Source organism: Rana temporaria, chromosome 8, assembly GCF_905171775.1.
Source record: "Rana temporaria chromosome 8, aRanTem1.1, whole genome shotgun sequence".
Taxonomy (NCBI): Eukaryota; Metazoa; Chordata; class Amphibia; order Anura; family Ranidae; genus Rana; species Rana temporaria.
In genome coordinates, this window is record NC_053496.1 from 95,406,914 (window position 1) to 95,421,833 (window position 14,920).

The following is a 14,920-nucleotide window of genomic DNA, read 5'->3' on the forward strand; positions in this document are numbered from 1 at the left end:
AGATGTTGTAATGCCTGGGCTTTTGTCTGATTTTTTGCCAGTTGTGTAATCAAGAACCTTTTTGGTGGTGTTTGATCGAATTCCAGAGCATAACCCCTTTCTATGACTCCTCTGACAAAATTGTTGGAGGTCAGTTTTTTCCATTGTGGAAGGAAGTCCCCCAATCTTCCTCCCACTTGGATCCTGATATCACTGGGTTTTGGGATTTTTGTCAGGAGGGTTAAAGAGCACATTGGTTTTCTTTTTCCCCCCTTGCGTCGCCCAGGGTCTATTTGAATTCCCTTTTTCCTGATTTTTCTTTTGTCCTTTAAAGGGACGAAAAAACTTCTTGAAACCTGACTTTTTCTTGTCAGGAAAAGTCTTCTTTTTATCCGCAGTGCGTTCTAACGCTTCATCTAGCGGAGTGCCAAACAAAAAATTTCCTGAAAAAGGAACGCTGCAAAGGCGTAACTTAGAGGCAGTGTCTCCCGGCCAGGTTTTGAGCCAAAGAGTTCTCCTCGCAGCCACTGATAGAGAAGCTGCCCTGGCTGAAAGCTTTACTGATTCTGCCGAGGCATCGGCAATAAAGCCCACAGCTTTAAACAGCATGGGAAAGGATTTTAACAGCTCTTCTCTAGACGTACCTGCTGTCAGGTGTTCCTGCAATTGTTTGAGCCAAAACTCCAAATTACGTGCTACACACGTGGTTGCTAATGCTGGCTTAAGGTTAGCCATGGCCGTGTCCCAGGATCTCTTGAGGATAACATCCCCTCTTTTATCCATGGGATCCGCTAAATGTCCCATGTCCTCGAACACGAGATCTGAGTGTTTAGAAACCTTTGCTAGTGGGGCATCAAGTTTTGGAGATTGATTCCAGACCGCAGCAGGGTCCTCATCAAAAGGGAATCTCCTTTTTAAACCACCTGAAAAGAAGGGCCTTTTGTCAGGTTCCTCCCATTCTTTCAGGACCAAGTCTGAAACTATTTTGTGTACTGGAAAAACCTTCTGTTTTTTCCTGCTTAACCCCTGATACATTTTATCATGACGTGAAAGCGAAGCTTTTTCCTCCTTCAACTCCAATGTCTCATGAATAGCCCCAATTAGTTCATCTACCTCCTCCTGGGAGAGTTTGAATCTAGTAGGGGTGTGGGAGTCATCCTGAACATTTTCTTGCCCAGAATCTCCCTGGGAAGAATCTGCCTCAGAATTCTCAAGGGAAATCTCCTCATTCTCTACAGGATCACCTGTTCCTGATGCTACCAGAACTGGAGAGGTGGGCACCTCCTGCTGTTTAGCAGCTGAACCTGCAATCTGTGTGTCAGCAATTAATTTTCTAAAAGACTGAAAAGTTGCTTGCATTTCATCCTTAAAAGAACCCAGAAATTTGTTGAGCGGGGAATCCTCTTCGCTATTCACAACAGTAGTAATACAGGGACCACATAAACTTTTGGTATAGCCAGAAGCAAGCCTTGCATTACATGTGGCACATTTCTTTTTGTCTCTAGAAGGGGTTTTAGTATCCTTTGATTCTTTCTGACATGAAAAGAGAGAGAGAGAGAGAGAGAGAGAGAGGGACCTTAGTAAGTACATAACACGTGCCCCCTCCTCCCCTGTTCTAAGGTGCCCACTGAGCTATACATAGGAATACAACCTATCTAGCTCCCCTATACAGGTGAAAAACACAGGCATAAGGTTCTGGCACAGCCAGCCTACCTGTGAAGAGCCGGCGCCAGACTCCCCTGGAGCGTGTGCAGCGTCCATGCTGCTCGGTGAATAGGCAGAGTACAGCCCACGCTTGCTGCCTTTTGAAAGCGCCGACTCGGCCTTCTTCAAACCCCGCGCCAGAAACCGGAACCTGAGCTTCCGGCGCACAGTGATGACGCGCATTCCGGCCTGGAGGTTACGCCCAGCGACTTCCGGGTCACGGCGTCCACCGTAAGGAAGATTCTCCCGCCGCCAGACGCCGCCGCCCATGCACGCCATCACTGCCCACTCCCTCGCCGGGCACCGGAGGGAAGGAAGAACGGGGAACTCCAAGCACATGCGGAGGGAACCCGTGGCCCAAAAAACGGAGAGGATTACCAGGTGAGGGAACAACCAGCCCAGCTGTCTTCCCCCGCCCTTTAGAGATGGACACTCTCCCGGATCCATCCCTCTCTGAAAAAGACGGTTCCTCAGTGACATGTCTCCTCCGTTCTGAGGAAACACATAAAACTGAACAGATGCCTGAGGGACCGCCTTTTAAAGAGCTGGGGGTGATGTGTTTCCTGTCCAGGGAGGAGCTCCATCTCTCAAGGGCTGTCCTGGAAGACGCCTTGGGAAAAAAGCTACACTGAAAAACGCTGATTAAAGCTATTGCAAAAATGCTAAAAAACCGTTGAAAGGCTCCCTGAAAAGCTACTGGCGTTTTTTTATAGCTTTTATCAGCTTCAGTGTGCATGGAGCCTTATAATTGTCCTGTGGACAGATTCCCCCACCTAAGTTGTGGATCTCTGCAGCTCCTCCAGCTTTACCATGGGCCTCTTGGCTGCTTCTCTGATTAATGCCCTCCTTGCCCGGCCTGTCAGTTTAGGTGGACGGCCATGTCTTGGTAGGTTTGCAGTTGTGTCATATTCTTTCCATTTTCAGATGATGGATTGAATAGAGCTCCGTGAGATGTTTAAAGCTTGGGATATTTTATTATTATAGCCTAACCCTGCTTTAAACTTCTCCACAACTTTATCCCCGACCTTGAAAAATAGAGAAGAAAGGGTTTGGGAGGACATTAAAATGTACCTCCATCTCCAACATTTGGATATATGAGAAAAAAGGTTTGGGACTTTGTGTGAAGCATGCAGCCGGGAAGGCAACACAACATAATAATACTAATGGTGATGTGTGGTGGGTAATCCATATATCTTGCATAATACCAGAATACATACAATATAATATAGTAAAACAAGGAAGCTTTAATTCCATAACATAGTACAAAGCAACATAATGGCATAGCAGCATAATATAATCACAATAGTAAAAACATAAAAAAAAAACACCAGACTCATTGTTGCGCGTCTCCACAGTAACAACATAATAAAGATTGGTGGAGTCCAAAAGAGCATATTATAGTATAGATAATGTATAAAAGTAGTATGAGAGGCATCCAATAGCCCGAGGCGTTTCCTGGCTACGTTGCCACTCTTCAGGAGAAGATGCGATGTAGATTAAGTATTAAGGTAAATATTAGATTGGGTATTATATAGAGAGAATAGTACAGAAACAGATCCCCCGCTCATACTTGGACAAAGTCTGAGCACAGGCAAATGAGGGCAGGGGCTGGCCAGGCGGATCATCATGCTCCACACAAAGTCCCAAACCTTCCCCCTGCACCCCTTATCCCTGACCTGTCTGGTGCGTTCCTTGGTCTTCATGATGCGATTTGTTCACCAAGGTTCTCCAACAAACTTCTGAGGGCTTTACAGAACAGCTGAGATTAAATTACAAACAGGTGGACTCTATTTGCTAATTGGGTAACCTCTGAGGGCAATCATTTTCACTAGAATTTAGTTAGGAGTAACAAAGTAAAGGGGGCTGAATACAAATGCACGCCACACTTTTCAGATACCGGTATTCAATTTGTAAAAAAAAAAAAAAAATATTGAAAACCATTTATCATTTTCTTTAGGACTGATCATGCCAAAAAAAAAAAAAACACACACACACACACACACACACACACTTATTTAGGAGGAGTTCCAGAGCCGATACTTGAATCGGCTCTCCAGTGCTGGCACCTTCATCTTGGCTAAGGGAAGCCAGCAGTGAAGCCTTGCTGTTTCCTACTGTGCATCCACGAATCACGCTGCACCCGTGATTGGGGGGGGGGGGCTACCGAAGTGGTGCCAAATGTGGCAGCAGGGGGGGGGGTGGCAGACAAGCAGAGCTTCCACTTTTTGGTGGAGCTCGGTTTTAGGGATAGTGATCATATGAAGCCATTTATTAAATCACATAGTGCTCTGGCTTCTTTTTTAAATTATAATAACAGAAATCACCCAAAATGGCCCTTATCAAAAGTTTACACACCCCGGAATGTTTGACATTGAATGCACTGAGCAGGCTGGATACTGAGCCATGGAGAACAGAAAAGAACTATCAAAAGACCTGCGTAACAAGGCAATGAAACCTTATAAAGATGGAAAAGGATATAAAAAAAAATATCCAAAGCCTTCAATTTGCCAGCAAGTACTGTTCAATCACTTAAAAGTTGAACATTTTGAATAAAAAAAAAAAAAACACACAGGGAACGACACCATGTCATCCAGCGCACAGCAGCGGCCATGCAATCAACAGAACTCGCTGTTGGACGAGCCCTAAATCTACAGTCACATGGATAGTCGCTGCATTCAGGAGGCAGCTAAACACAGCATGCTATGGCTGCATACAAAAACTGTGCAGAAATAATAAGAAATTCTTGCGCTTGGTACACCCAAAATCAAGATCTAATTGAATAGACCCAATGGAACTGCCACAAACTATATACTACCTAGAATGTGCTGTTCCTCTAAAATTAGAATCTGTGTAGTGATCTATGTAAACATTTTGAAAAAACAAAATGCAAATAAAGTGCAAACAACATGGACCTTGAATGTCTCTAGAGCAAATTGACTGTCCTAGGACAGGTAAGTGTCCCAATAAAAAAAAAAGTCAGCAGCTACAGTATTTGTAGCGGATGACTTTGAAAAAAAAAAAAAATGCCCCAGGCGGAACTCCACTTTAAACAATAGGGGTTATTTACTAAAGGCAAATCCACTTTGCACTACAAGTGCAGTCACTGTAAACCTGAGGGGTACATCTGAAATGAGGGTAAGCTCTGCTGATTTTATCATCCAATCATGTGCAAGCTAAAATTCTGTTTTTTTTTCCCCTTGCATGTCCCCCTCAGATCTACAGCGACTGCACTTCCAAGTGCAATTTCAAGTACATTTGTAGTGCAAAGTGAATTTGCCGTTTGTAAATAACCCCCAATGTGCAAAATCAGCAGTGACTGGAATTGAAATAATCCTGCAAGACAATTCCAAACAATAAATGATGGGTCAAAAAAAAAAAAAACAGCAAAAAATAGTCCATATGTGAAAAGTGCTCGATGTGTAGTAGAAACTCAAAGTGCTGAAAAGGTGCTCCTTTAAAAAAAAAAAATGGGTCTTTTACCACACGGATCCCAGATGATGACGTCAGTTTTAGGGAAACATGTATTGTTGCTGCCGCCCACTATTTAGATGGCCGGCCCCCTGGTGAGCACCGGCCATCTGAATAACGGCAGCTGGTTGGCTTTGGAAGTGCCTATCAGAGCCAGCGGCTGTAATCGGCTTCCAAATAGTTATCCAGGGGACGCACGGGGGGTGCCCTGGATAACATTGACAGGCGTCTCAGCCAATCAGGTTCACCGGTAACCCGATTGGCTGAAGCGTCAGAGGGCGGAAGACATCGAGGGACGGTGGAAGCAGGATGGCTGACCCCAGAAAGGTAAGTGCCGGGCAGGGAGGGGAGTGCCAATTGATGGCAGGCCACACTGGCGGCAATTGATGGGCACAATGAGGCGGCAATTGTTTGCACCCCCCAAAAATGTGAGCACCAGGCGCTACTGGCATTGACCAGTATGCATGGAGGAGCCCACAGAAGATCAGTTAAATAAAACTTATTTTCATGATCCCCTATACCAGTGGTCTCCAAACTGAGGCCTGACCCTTTACCTGGCCCTTGGGGCACTATTCATCCCACTGATACAAAACACTATTCTGCCCACTGACACCAACAATGAAACAGAATTCCAGACACTGACATCAACAGGAGGAGAACCACCTCCTGCCACTTTCCAGTGGTTCGGGTCGCCCCCACACTGTTTTCTGGGCTTATCTGGCTAAATCGGTAGCTCCAGGTACCCACCCAAAGCTGGCAACGGCTAAGCATAGAGATGAGTGAAGGGAAGATGGCCTCCACTCATCTCTATACCCTAGGAGGACCCAAGCGACATTTTGACATCACTTCCGGGACACATGTAAACAAGGCCATTTTTTTTTTTTTTTTAAGCAAAGAATACAAAAAAAAAAAATATTTAAAGTGGAGGTCCACCCAAAAGTGGAACTTCCCCTTTAAGGCCTCCTCCCCAGCTCCTGTTTCTTTTGTGGAGGAGGTGGGTAGCGAGTACCCGATTTTGACAGGTATCCGCTGCCACTTCCGTTCTGGTCACCTTAGGCTATCAGAAGTTGTCTTTCCCCACTCCCTCCCGAAGTCTTCTGGGACACATTACAGGTCCCTGTAACAGAGTGCCGTGCTGATAACACATGCCCAGTAGGCACCTGGCTGTGAAGCCGCAAGCTGTCACAGCCAGGTGTCCATTGTGAAGATGCCGGTGTCGCAGAGGGAGGAGAGAGGGAGAAAACTGCTGGGGCGAGTACACTGCTGAATCATGGAACAGGTGAGTGTTTAAAAAGTCAGCAGCTACAAAAAGTATAGCTGTTGACTTTTAATAAACACAAAAGTGACTGGAACTCCGCTTTAAAGGGTAGAAGAGAGATCTGGGGCCTTTTAGATCCCAGAGGTCTCCATTACGAGGACCTGGTATGCTGTATTGTTATTGCAGGGAAGGTTTACATTTGTTGCAATAGCAATAAAAGCGATGATTAAAAAAAAAAAAAAAAAAAAAAAGGGACTGAGCAAAATGATATATATATTTTTTAAATGCCCCTGTTCAGTGGTGAACGCATACGTAGGTCATGCCAACATATGAAAACGGTGTTCGCAGCACATGTGAGGGTTACGGTATCGCCACAAATGTCTAACAATTCTAGCACTAGACCTCCTCTAACTCTAAACTTAACCTGTAAAAATGTTTAATGTGTCGCCTGTTTTTAAGTACTGTAGTTTGGCGTCATTCCACCAGCAGGTGCAATTTTAAAGCACGACATGTTCAGTATCTATTTACTTGGTGTAACATCATTTTTCATATTATAACAAATAATTTGGACAGAGATCCAATGTGTATGTATGTATGTATGTATGTATGTATGTATGTATGTATGTATGTATGTATGTATGTATGTATATATATATTTTCTTTATTATTATTCATTAAATTGTATTTTTTTATTTCCCAAAAAAATTGACATAAAAAAATGCAACAACTATTGTTTTATTCTCCAGGGTCTCTGCTAAAAAAAATAATAATGCTTGGGGGTACCAATGAATTTTCTAGCCAAGAATACCGATTTTAAAATTTGTTAACGAGTGTCAGAAAAAAAGATCTAATCAGCAAGTGGATATACTGGTCCTGTGTTTAGAAAGTTTGGAAACCCCTGCCATAGACAGAAATGAGCCGTTACCCCCTTGCAGTTTGGGAGCAACCTGATGCAAAAGAGGGCATTTAGTTTTCCCGCAGTTTAGCTCCAACTATTATAAAGCTGTAATAACTGCTTGCCAACCGTATAACAGATATCCATCACCAGGTGCCGGCCAATGGAATACCACCGCTACCCGGCGAGCGTCATGAATTTACACAGGACAGAGCCCTCCTTATATAAACAAGGCAGAGCCCTGTTCTGTCATCAGGGAAGTCATGGATTTTCTTTCCCTGAGAAGCAGGGAATAAAATGAATTACTTTCCCTAGTAAAAGCACCTCACACAGTACACCAAGACACTGGCTAGGCACACATTTAACCATTTGATTGCTCTAGATGTTTAACCCATTCCCAGTCAGTGTCAATAGTACAGTGACAGTGCATATTTTTAGCATTGATCACTGTATTAGTGTAACTTGTTCCCAAATGTACATCGTAATATCACAGTCACCAATGGTCGCCACCATTACTAGTAAAAAATAAATAAAAATATAAGTAGCATATTACATATTGGTCTAAATTTATCAAGATATTATATGTGTTACATTTTTATTTATTGCATACGTTTTATAGCAGAAAGTAAAAAAGGTTTTTTTTTTTTTTTGTTTTTTTTTTAATTGCTGGGTTTGTTTATAGCACAAGAAATAAAAGATGCAGAGGTGATCAAATATCACCAAAAGACATACATTTTGTTTGGGGACAGTGCTGCATGACCGTGCACTTGTCATTTAAAGAAATGCAGTGCCGCATCGCAAAAAATGGCCTGGTCATGAAGGGGGTAAAGCTTCCAGAGGTCAAGTGGTTAATACGCGGCTCTTTTAGCTGCCTTCAGTTCAGCTTAAATTTAAAGGGTCTCTAAACCTCAAAAGGTAATCTACTGGTGCTTACTAGTTCTTAGAACATCTTCCTAAAATCACTGTTACATATGGACCCCACATATTACATATGGACCCCCTACGATATACAATATACTTTTATCTTGCACGTCCCCATCTAACCTGTATTACATCGGAGACTGGGCGAGAGAACTGGGTTACGAACGGTGCATACTAGCTCATTATGCCTTTCACCTTACAGGTGGGACTACAGGGCTATACAACCGCTTTAAAAGGGGTTGTTTTTTTTATTGTCTAAATAGGTTCCTTTAAGCTAGTGCATTGTTGGTTCACTTACCTTTTCCTTCGGTTTGCCTTCTAAATTATTTTTTTTCTTTGTCTGAATTTCTCACTTCCTGTTTCTCCTCAGTAAGCTTGCCCCCATCATCCAAGCTTTTCTGGCTGGGGGATAGTCAGTGTGCTCACCCCCTCCCTTGGGACTACATCCCTGCGGGGAGACGCGGTGTCTCCCTGCAGGGAGGGGGCAAGCACACTGACTAACCGCCAGCCAGAAAAGCTTGAATGATGGGGGCAAGCTTACTGAGGAGGAACAGGAAGTGGGAAATTCAGAAAAAGAAAAAAAAAAATTTAGAAGGCAAACCGAAGGAAAAGGTAAGTGAACCAACAATGCACTAGCTTAAAGGAACCTATTTAGAAAATAAAAAAAACAAACCTTTACAACCCCCTTAATTGAACAAGCTGAAGTTTCGATTGTCTACCATACACAGCTGCACCACACTCAGTGCGCCAGTCCTAGTAAATGAACCCCACAGTGACAGGAAGTGCGATACTCATCAGATCACTGGGTGAAAATAAAGTGAAGACAGGCTAAAAATGACAACTAATGCAGCCATGTGACATTTTTGTTTTGAGGTTTAGATACACTCCAAGTCATTGGTCCAAAACAAGAGCTTTGCATTTTATTCTACCTGTCATAATCAGTATAGATGTTCTGAGTCATAGAAATGAAGCCAGGCCACCAGCATTTTCAGAAGCAGGCCACAGTGACAGTACTCTCCATCTTTCTAATAACACAATGACTTTTAAGCGTATAGAGAACAGAATATTACACATCAGAGACACTTAGATAATATCCATTAATATTGAAATTAAATTAAAATTAAAATTACCAAAACTGCAGCAGACACAATCTAGTGCAACCAATCAGCTTCTAGCTTCAGCTTGTTCAGGAAAGTGTTGAAAATGAAAGATAGAAGCTGATTGGCTGTCATGCACAGCTGCTGCACTTTTAGTAAATTCCCCCCTTTAATGTAAGCGCATCATATGAGCTGTGTCATTATTATGATGTATTAGGCCATTGTGCCTATTCATTGCAGCCCCCCATAGACCTGACCACCCTGATCCTTCCCCTGCCCACTCACTGAAGAACAGTCGGTACTCCAGGCTGTTGACATTGGCCCTCTGCTCGATGCTGTATGCCATGCTGTTGGTTGGGCGCCGTGCACTCTCACTGGAAGGCAGAGACACTAAGAACAGGCCGGGAGCCGCACGGCTCCCAATATTCACACACACACACCTTCTAGGAGTCTCGCCTGATTGGCTGAACGCGACCCTGGGCGGAGACTTCCTCCCGCAGCTGTCAAAAGAGCATTGTTGATAGAACACGCCCAACGCGTTTCCAGCCAATGAGCGCTCGCTTTTCGTAGTAAAGCAGAGTCAGGCTGCGCAATGAATGAATGAGACGAGACGTCACGGGGGCATTCCCCCGGCGTGTTGGTTCCGCCCACTATGAGAACACAGAGGGCATTGCAAGCGCCACGTGGAGGGACAGACGGCGGCGATGTGTGCGGTGCGGGGAGCGCGGCTCTATGCTCTGTAATTAGGAGCGAATACCGGGAACCGAGCCCAGTGAGCCCACATGTACACAGCGCAGTGTTTTCCCGCCTTGTGTATGTGGGGGTCACAACAAGCAATATTCTATACATGGACAGCGTGTGTTTCCACATTGCTATGACTAATAATAGCAGGGCTGACTTTACTGTTGTCTTATTTTTTAACAAAAAAAAAGTGTATTTTTTTCAAAAAAATGCGCTGGTAAGACCGCTGCGCAAATACGGTGTGACATAAAGTATTGCAACAACTTATTTATTCTCTAGGGTGCTAGAAAAAAATGTATAATGTTTGGGGGTTCTAAGTAATTTTCTAGCAAAAAAAAAAAAATGCTTTTAACTTGTAAACAACAAATCTCAGAAAGAAGTTCGGTCCTTAAAGCGGATCTCCACTCTAAAGTGGAGTCCCGCTGATCGGCACCCTCCCCCCCTCCGGTGTCACATTTGACACCTTTCAGGGGGGAGGGGGGTGCAGATACCTGTCTACAGACAGGTATCTGCACCCACTTCCGGCCCTACGATACGGGCAAAAGACGGGTTTTTTCCTCGTTTCCCGTCCGTCCCCCGTTGTATGCTGGGAACACTCGGCTCCCAGCACACAGCGGGAAGCCAATCGGCGGGCGCAGCGCGACTCGCGCATGCGCCGTAGGGAACCGGGCAGTGAAGCTGGAGCACTTCACTTCCTGGTTCCCTCACCGTGGATGGAGGGGGGAGCAGCAGGGTGACGAGCGATCGGCTCGTCATCTGCTGCGATCACCACTGGACTCCAGGACAGGTAAGTGTCCTTATATTAAAAGTCAGCAGCTGCATGTTTTGTAGCTGCTGGCTTTTAACCACTTAAGCCCTGGACCAATATGCAGCCTAAAGACCCAAGGTGTTTTTACAGTCGGGACTGCGTCGCTTTAACAGACAATTGCGCGGTCGTGCGACGTGGCTCCCAAACAAAATTGGCGTCCTTTTTCCCCCCACAAATAGAGCTTTCTTTTGGTGGTATTTGATCACATCTGCGGTTTTTAGTTTTTGCGCTATAAACAAAAATAGAGCGACAATTTTGAAAAAAAAGCAATATTTTTTACTTTTTGCTGTAATAAATATCCCCCAAAAACATATATAAAAACATTTTTTTTCCTCAGTTTAGGCCGATACGTATTCTTCTACCTATTTTTAGTAAAAAAAATCGCAATAAGCGTTTATCGATTGGTTTGCGCAAAATTTATAGTGTTTACAAAATAGGGGATAGTTTTATTGCATTTTTATTATTTTTTTTTTTTTACTACTAATGGCGGCGATCAGCAATTTTTTTCGTGACTGCGACATTATGGCGGACACTTCGGACAATTTTGACACATTTTTGGGACCATTGTCATTTTCACAGCAAAAAATGCATTTAAATTGCATTCTTTATTGTGAAAATGACAGTTGCAGTTTGGGAGTTAACCACAGGTGGCGCTGTAGGAGTTAGGGTGCACCTAGTATGTGTTTACAACTGTTTGGGGGTGTGGCTGTAGGAATGACGTCATCGATCGTGTCTTCCCTATAAAGGGAATGATGCGATCGATGCGCCGCCATAGTGAAGGACGGGGAAGCCGTGTTTACACACGGCTCTCCCCGTTCTTCAGCTCCGGGGAGCGATCGCGACGGAGCGGCTATAAACAAATAGCCGCGCCGTGGTCCCGGATCGCTCCCCGAGCGGACCCGACCTCCGCATGTAGCGGGGGGGGTCCCGATCGGACCCCCCACCCGCTAATAGGCGAGGACGTACGTGTACGCCCATGTGCCTGTACGTGCCATATTGTGGACGTATATGTACATGCGGGGGTCGGGAACTGGTTAATATGTTTTTTTAGTGGCACATCCGCTTTAAGTGGCTAATATTGATTGGACTCTGGGCGAACATTTTATCCACCCCCCCATGCAATTCCACCTGCTCTGAGACATACAAAAAATAGCAGTTTACTGAATCAGATCAGGCAGCGATTGGTTGCCAGAGCTTACAGTGTATTATTACCACTCACTGCTTGGCTGCTAGAGGATACAGTGCACATTATTGCTCACTTGTTATTCGCTACAGGTTACAGCACATGACTTCTGCTTGTTGATTGGTTGCTAGAGATTAAGGTACATCAATACTGTTCACTTATTGGTTGCTAGAGCAGTGTTTCTCAACTCCAGTCCTCGGGGCGCACCAACAGGTCATGTTTTCAGGATTTCCCTCAGATCAAACTGCTGTGGTAATTACTAAGGCAGTGAAACTGATAAAATCACCTGTGCACAATAATGGAAAGCCTGAAAACATGACCTGTTGGTGCGCCCCGAGGACTGGAGTTGAGAAACACTGTGCTAGAGGTTACTAGACATTTATACCACTCACTAAATTGGTTGCTAGAGGTTACTGCTCACTGATTGGTTACTGCATATCCTTACAGCTCAATGATTGGTAGCTAAAGGTTATAGCACATCATCTCATCACTGCCTGCACACCATGGAATGGGGAGGCGTGGAGGTCCACCAATAGACAGAAAACTCCTAGGAATCCTGGGATCAGTGGCAATGCTGGGCGGGGGGATTTTTAAAAATCTTTGGCAAGTACTGTATATAGTGGTGGATTCTACACTGACCACCAATGTAATGGAGACTTTACACTGACCACTAATGTGAGGGGGCATTTACACTGACCACCATATAATGGGAGATTTTACACCTCCCACCATTATAAAGAGGGATTTCTACACCGGGCTCTGTCTTCCTTATTCTGATTCCCCCACCCCGATGGATGGCAGAGAAAGGGAGGTGGGTAAGTTACAAGGGAGGAGAGAGGGAGGATCCTCCTCTGATCACACGCTCACACTGCTCTAGATGTCAGTAGGAGGCTCTCCTTTGCTCCCCCGCATAGACAACACACACGCGCTGGCTCCGCACCCCACTCCGCCTGGTCACCATGAGAACCGCTCCTGTGCGTGTGCACAAGTAACTGTGAGCGTCTACCCGTATACTGGCAACCAGGCATCAACTTCCGCTCAGAGCACGGGGGACAGCGGAGTGCTCCAGGTACCGGGGGATCGGAGTGATCACGAGTCCCGGGGGTGTCAGGCTGTCTATACTGTCGGTGTAGGGGTGTCCTGGTGATTCTGGGGGTTCAGTGATCCAGCATGGAGATGACACCCCCCATTCCTGTAATAAGTGATTGTATAATCCTCCCCCCACATAGGAGATATAAGGGGAGGGGGTCCTCCTGGAGATGCTCATCACCTGGCTGTGTCCATTCATTTCAATGAGCAGAATTCAGACACCCCCACATGATTTAGGGTGTTATATTAGTGGGGGGGGGGGGCTCTGCCCTGTAAGGTGTGTGATTGCATTTATTATATTGCAGCTATTCTTAGATGTGATGATTACATTAGTTCTAATTTTTTTAGGATTTCTTTCTTTTCACCTGTCGGGTTGGGGGACTTTCAGTTTTTTTGGTGAGGGGCGGCAAAGGGAGTAAATTCTCATCCTCAGCTATTTAAGAGCTGTCACGGCGGGTGTAGCGTCATTCAGCGGGCGCCTCCCATGGAGGCGGAATCGGATTATGGCAGCGTGTTTTTCCGTATCCCGGGTCGAGAATGGATTACATCGCTGGAATTTTTTTTCTTTTTTAATGAAGGTGTCGTGTGTTTTTTACCATTTCTGACACTTTTTTTGTGAAATGGTAGGGGTACAATGTACCCCGTTACCAATTCACATGGGGGGGCAGGATCTGGGGGTCCCCTTTATAAAAGGGGGCTTCCAGATTCCGATAAACCCCCCCGCCTGCAGACCCCCACAACCACCGGGCATGGGTTGTGGGTATGAGGCCCTTGTCCCCATCAACATGGGGACATCTTCCCCATGTTGAGGACATGTGGCCTGGTATGGTTCAGGAGGGGTGCTCTCTTGTCCCCCCTCTTTTCCTGTGGCCTGCCAGGTTGCATGCTCGGATAAGGGTCTGGTATTGATTTTTTGGGGGGACTCCCACGCCATGTTTTTGGCATGGGGTTCCCCTTAAAATCCATACCAGACCTGAAGGGTCTGGCATGGATTTTGAGGGGGACCCCTACGCCATTTAAAAAAAAAACATAGTCTCAGGGTTCCCCCTAATATCCATACCAGGCCTGAAGGGGTAATGGACCCAATTACTTTTATCTGTATTGCCGGGACAAGACAATTCCTTATAGCTGCGTAGTTTTAAATGACTTTTTTTCCTTTAGAAATTTTGTGCAGGGACTGTTCTAAACACGGGAAAAATGTGCCGCTCCGTGACCACGCCCGCGGGACCCGTGGACCCGATCGCCGCAGGTGTCCTGGGATCGCGTCACAGGAGCTAAAGAACGGGGAGAGGTGTGTGTAAACACACCTTCCCCGTTCTTCTGTGTGGCAGTGTCACTGATCGTCTGTTCCCTGATATAGGGAACGACGATCAGTGACGTCAAACCTACAGCCATGCCCCCCTACAGTAAGAATCACTCCCTTAGGGCACACTTAACCCCTTAGCGCCCCCTAGTGGTTAAACTCTTTACTGCCATTGTAATTTTCACAGTAATCAGCGCATTTTTATAGCACTTTTCGCTGTGAAAATGACAATGGTCCCAAAAATGTGTCAAAAGTGTTTGATGTGTCCGCCATAATGTCGCAGTCATGAAAAAAATCGCTGATCGCCGCCATTACTAGTAAAAAAAATATTAATAAAAATGCCATAAAACTATCCCCTATTTTGTAAACGCTATAACTTTTGCGCAAACCAATCAATAAATTGCGTTTTTTTTAACCAAAAATATGTAGAAGAATACGTATCGGCCTAAACTGAGGGAAAAAAAATGTTTTTAT

The 14,920-nt window shown here is 45.1% G+C and overlaps 1 protein-coding gene across 1 annotated transcript in view; it reads right to left on the reverse strand.

Annotated features, from left to right (window-relative positions):
• The window catches only part of PPA1 (inorganic pyrophosphatase 1), a 122,641-nt gene extending 112,875 nt beyond the window's left edge, over positions 1–9,766 (reverse strand). Inside the window, exon 1 of the mRNA XM_040362321.1 lies at positions 9,608–9,766. Coding sequence (XP_040218255.1) covers positions 9,608–9,668 — 61 coding nt within the window. The 5' untranslated portion in view covers positions 9,669–9,766. The remainder of the gene's footprint in view (positions 1–9,607) is intronic.
• Positions 9,767–14,920: the final 5,154 nt, after the last annotated feature.